Raw genomic sequence first — 6,000 nt, forward strand, 5'->3', positions numbered from 1 at the left:
GAAAGGTTACTCACAACTTTTTGGAGTGTATTATTCAATAACTTTTGCTCCAGTTGCTAGACTCTATACTATAAGGTTGTTACTAGCTTTTGCTGCTCAAAAAGGTTGGAGAATCTTTCAGTTGGATGTCAAATCAATTTTTTAAATGGTTTTCTATCAGAGCAAATTTATGAGGAGCAGCCTCAAGGTTTTTCTGTAAAGGGGCATGAAGATAAAGTGTATCCATTAAAGAAAGCCCTTTATGGCTTAAAACAAGCTCAAGGGCTTGGTAAAGTCAAACTGATGTGCGTTTGCAAGCCTTGGGTTTTTTAAATAACTATGGTGTTCGTGCTAGCTTTTACACATCTCGATAAATTCCACGAAATACCTATCATCTCCAATCAACAACAAATACCAAGTAATTTTATCTAACAAGGCTAGAATAGATGGAAAAAAATCAACAAGCATTTTTTATGATTCAACTCATGGTTCTCAACCCACTTAACTGACCACTAGGACACACCATAGGGTTCTTGCAAGGCTTAGGACTTAAGAAAAGCATAAGTGAATCAACTCTATTTATCCACAAAAAGAAATTCTAATATTGTGATTATACCACTTTATGTTAATAATTTTCTTGTAATTGGAAACAACCTTGAAATGATAGACAAATTCAAGGTAGTGATGAAGAAAATGTTCGAAATGACAAACTTGGGAGAAATATCTTACTTTCTTGGAATGCAGATTCATCAAACTCAACTAAAACATTCATTTGCCAAAAAAGTATGCAAGGGGGATAATAAAGTAGATTAATGGAAGATTGCAAACCTATGAAAACTCCAATGAATCAGAAAGAGAGGTTTATTTAAGATGATGGTAGTGACAAGGTTGATGGAAGAGTATAGATAGGAGAAGAAGGCACAAGGCTTGAAATGTTACTCCTCTTGCTTTGATGTGGTCATGTGGGTCATTTGGAAATAGAGGAATAGGGGAGCTTTTGAAGGGGTTGAAATGAATTTTTGCTCGATTGAGGAGTAGTCTCCGATCCCACCTAGTGGGATTTCACTGGGTATGTTGTTGTTGTTGTTGAGGAGTAGTCTCTGATCCCTTATTTTCTTTCTAAGCACCCACGTAGTTCCTATGTGTATAGAGGGTTGGGTGTCGTTTGAGAGAACCATATTTTGTAGGTTTATCCTCCTTTTGTTAAATCACTTGTATACGACCAAGTTGACCGTGCTACTATCAATGAAACCTTTTACTTGATAAAAAAAAAAAAAGGTTGATGAAGCAAGTTATAAAAGTATGACTGGGTGTGCATTATCTCACTACCACGAGACCTGACATTTTGCAAGCAGTAAGAGCCCGTTTGAGCCCGTTTGGATTGGCTGGAAAAAAAAAAGCTTTTAAAAAGTAACTTTTTAAAGTCAAAATTAAATGTCTTTTAAGTTAAAAAATAAAAAGTAAGGAGAGTCCTACTTTTGGTTTTTAACTTATTTTAAATTATTTTTAACTTTGTCAAACACTCCTAAAAGCTAAAAATGACTTGAAAGTAGGTTTGGCCAACTTTTAAGCCAAATCAAACAGGCTCTAAGTGTCTTGTCCAGATTCTTAATTGTGCAAGTGAAATGCACATGAAAGCAGCCAAAAGAGTGATAAGTTATGTCAAGGGAACTTTGGACTAAGGTGCTATGTTTTGTAAAATTCTGAAGTTCAAGGTTATTTTGATAGTGATTGAGTTGGGTTAGTTGATGACAAGAAAAGTACTTCAGGTAATTATTTTAGCATTGGTTCGGGATGTTTTTCATGATGCTCAAAGAAGCAAGGCATCGTAGTACATACAGTCAACTGCAGAAGTTGAATTTATAGCTGCAATAGCAGCAGTTAATCAAGATCTTTGGCTAAGGAAGATCCTATAAGATCTTGATCTAGAGCAACAAGGAAGAACATACACATTTGTGGATGATAGGCAGCCATATCGATTTCTCATAATATAGCTTTTCATTTTAGTTTTCCTGGGAAAACAAAACATTCTAATATCATATTGTACTTTCTGAGGGAAGTGCAAGGAGGAGAGGTCAAATTGGTTTATTGCAAGTCAGAAGATCACATTGCAGATGTATTTACTAAGCCTTGGATTTCTGATAATGAGGATTGGACTATGCAGTTGTTGAGCCAGTAGGAGTGTTGCAGTTGTCTGTAGAACTGCAGCTTGTTTTCAGAAAATGCTTAGCTGGTGCCTAGGTGTCTACAAGACCAAAATTTATAATTAATCTAGAAGAGAGAGAGAACATACGGAAGAAAAGTAAATTGCTATTTTTTTTAGTTGTTTTTCTTTTTCCTAATTTATTTAAAATTATGTTAGTTATTTTAGTTCCTTATTTTCAGTAAGCAGTAAATCAGTTTAGCAATACTCATCAAATCAGAATTGGATTTGGATGGAAACACTCACCCTTCCATAAGCATTAATATCGAGTCCATTATCAAGCAATTTGGCAAGATCTTCCTTCCAAAACCTCTGTTTCGACTCAGCTCTCCGTCTCACCACCTCGATTCGCGTCCTTGTAGCCTTTACTAGCGATTTGCTTCATTCATCCCAAAACCAAAGTGAAAAATCACAAATCTCAAAAAATAAAAGAAAAAAAGCCATACATACCATTTGGAGCTGAAACCACGGGTTAGTATACCGTCAAGCATCTCCGATCTCACTTTTGAGCTTCAAGTATCTATTTGTGAAAACAGATCCGGACGCAGAGATTTTGGATTTGGGAGTTGTAGGGATTTTTTTTAACTCAAAATAATACACTTCAACCTCTCCTCTTCTCAACCTTTTGCTTTCTTCCCCCTTTCACTTCGAATTAGATGGACACAAATAGCTTACTATCGACTATCCAGCTTTGAACAACCCATATTATTATATCATTCAACTTTTGGCTTTGCACAAAAACACATTTAATTTAAAAGACTTAACCCATCGTGACTCCCTAAAATTGACACTAATTTTCATTTAGACATTTTAATTAGACTTTATCATTTTAGACATCTTATGTCACTCTCTATTATGTCAGTTTGACACGTTTTGCTTATTTAGCCTATTTTACTTATTTTTTTCTCTTCTTCTTTCTCATTTTCAGCTAGTACATCTTCTTAAATTTTCTCTCTCAAAAATTTCCAGAAAATCCATCCAAGACTTCTTTCAAACCTTTTATTATCTATGTTGGAAAAACATAATGTCAATATTATTGAACACAATACATACTTGACCTCACTGGTTGATGGCAAGATAAACTTTGCATATAAAAGACTTGAAACAGTACTGATTGTTCAGCAAAACAATTTTAAGAATGTAACCCATTTTCCTGAAAAGAATGGAGAATAAAATTAAGTATAAAAAAAAATCTACAATCTGATTTTAACATATTCACATCGCCATTATAACTTCTAAAATTTCATATTTACAATTCTAAACACTAAATTAAATAAAGAAATAGGAGAAAGTTATGGTGAAGAAGACAATGAAATAAAGTGGGTATTATGAAAAAGACCATGAAAATGGGGGAATATGGCGGAGAAGTATATAGGGTGGGAATGGGCGAAAAGAAAATGAAAAAGGAGAAATCCGAAGAAGATGACTGTGTTGTGGTGAGAAATTTTTGATGAAGAAGATGATCGGGGTGGGTGGGGGAAGAGGGGTGGGAGGGGAAATCTTCAAAATAATTTGTTTTTAATTGGTCAAAACCCTTTCTATTTGACCTTTAATTTTTTTTCTTTAATTTTTTTTGTGTGTTTAATGACATGGCTTTAAAATAAGATGGCATGACATAATTGGTCATTTATTTCATGTGGATATGTTTGGTTAACACTCGCGTAGGGTCAACAGAAAATTGTGAAAAAAGTGTCAAAATGACACAACAGGGCATGACATAAAGTGTCTAAAATGAAAAAAAATCTAGTTAAGGTGTTTAAGTGAAATTGTTGTCAGCTTTAGGGGGCCACCAATGGGTTAAGCCTAAAATATAGAGTTGCCAAAATCAAATTCAATCCATTTGAATTATTAGCTCAACTTATTAATTTATTTAAAATTATTATTTAAAGTTGAACAAGTATATATAGAGAGAGAGAGCGGTAAAAAAATCAAACTCAATCCACTCAACTCATTTAGGTTGACCTGTCTATTTATTAGTTCAACTCATTTCAACCTATTAAAAATTGGATTAATATATTGACTCTTCTTTTCTTTAAATGAAGTAGACCATATAGGCCTTTATTGAATAATAAAAATCTTCCAACATTACCTGATCCAACCGATGCCCAATAATAATACAAAAAGGAAACAAAAGAAGTCCAAGACCTGAAATGTTCGGACATCAAAGTAAAAGGGGGAAGGGGAAAAAGTCTCATCTCCTTCCTCAGAGTACAAATGAAGCAACCATGGATCGATTGAGAGAAACGTCCATGAGCTGGAGAGACATCAAAGTCTTCAAATTCAGTATCCAACTCCACTCCATAACCTAGAAGTTGTCGAGCTTAAGGTGTTTTCACCTAAGACATTCTAAATCTCACGAATGCCATAAAAACAATCTTAATGAAGACTTCTTCCACTCAACAACAACAGATCTGGTGAGTTCCATAGATGATTATGAAGTTTTTGTTGTCCATTAATCAAAGAACTGGTGGTAAATCTCCATCTTCTTTCTCTTATGAGTATCGATTCTAGTACCAAAGCTTCAGCTGCAAGCATGCCACTCCAATACTTGCTTATGCCGAGATTTCCAACAGGATAAGTATTTGTTCCTCTCGATCCATTTCGCCCTTGTTGATTTCCTTTTGATTGCTTTCATGCCCTCATCCATCCATTTTTCCAGAACAATGTTTGCCATCCTCCTCGACTCTCAACAGATTAAGCTTAAATAGCTTATACCATTGCTTGAAATTCAAAAAAAATAGGTAGTCTATTATTCTCACTTATTATCACTAATGCATCTACTTGAATGTTCAAATGCCAGCAATATGAATGCTCTATTATAATGTATATTTTCATGTTATCTTCTCTGCATATGACCATGGTTAGCAAAGTCTCAATTTTGATATCTTTTTATCCTAAGGCTAGGAAGTTTTTTCTTTATCTGTATTGATGATGCCTCGTGCCACACTTGGTATGTTCTAAAAATTTGAGTATGTTAGTCTTTGAGTACCTGCAAAATAGAATAACCCAAATTGACTCATTAGAAATCCTATCAAAATATTTTTAATAAACTTGGTTTTTAATTTGATATGTTATATATAGTCATAATAAAGAAAGAATAAATTTATTAGGTATTAAAATATTTTGGAAGAATAAATAAAATAATTAAACAGAGTAAAAATTGATAAGATTTGCATATACTATACCCTATCTAGACCTCACTTAGTTGGATTTCACCGGGTATATTGTTGTTGTTGTTAGTAAAGATTGGGTTGGGTTGGGTTGAGTTACATTAAATCTTATCTGGATCTATCCCTCATTACTTGACCCGTTTTAACCCAATCTATTTTGATCCAAGCAAAATTGGGTTGGATTGGGTCTTAACCCATTTATTGTCCTAGTCCATTATGACCTGTTCAAATTTGACTCAACCCGTCCAATTGCCACCCCTAGACACATGCATCCTAATGACACATATATATGTGTTCTACATGACATAATACAAATCAATTCAGTTGTATTTCAAGTAAATTGTCATGTAGGAAAAATGTGTCTATTTATTCAATTTTATATAAGTTAAATGTCTTCTTGTGCACACCCAAAATTAAAAGACCTGAATATCAATGAAAACAAGTTGAAAAGCATATTATATACTAGTGTAGAGTATGTGTGTTGCACACTTGTGTCACATCAATAATAATAGGATGGACAAATTGCTCAAAAAAAGCCAAGACTTGAAACATGATTAGGCAAAAATAGCTATAGTTTGCTAATTACGATTTGTAGCTACATGTTAGAGGAGGAGAGAGGTGAGGGAGATTGGGAGAGTGAGGATAGGC

General features: G+C 34.0%; 1 protein-coding gene across 1 annotated transcript in view; it reads right to left on the reverse strand.

Moving 5' to 3' along the window:
* The window catches only part of LOC125809600 (uncharacterized), a 32,702-nt gene extending 29,855 nt beyond the window's left edge, over positions 1-2,847 (reverse strand). The window contains exons 1-2 of the mRNA XM_049489228.1: positions 2,633-2,847; positions 2,429-2,561 (exon numbers count right to left, since the gene is read on the reverse strand). Of these exons, the coding sequence (XP_049345185.1) occupies positions 2,429-2,561; positions 2,633-2,673 (174 nt within the window). The 5' untranslated portion in view covers positions 2,674-2,847. The remainder of the gene's footprint in view (positions 1-2,428; positions 2,562-2,632) is intronic.
* Positions 2,848-6,000: the final 3,153 nt, after the last annotated feature.

The sequence above is a fragment of the Solanum verrucosum genome, unplaced genomic scaffold (genome assembly GCF_900185275.1).
Source record: "Solanum verrucosum unplaced genomic scaffold, falcon-dt-bn FXZP01000902.1, whole genome shotgun sequence".
Classification (NCBI taxonomy): Eukaryota; Viridiplantae; Streptophyta; class Magnoliopsida; order Solanales; family Solanaceae; genus Solanum; species Solanum verrucosum.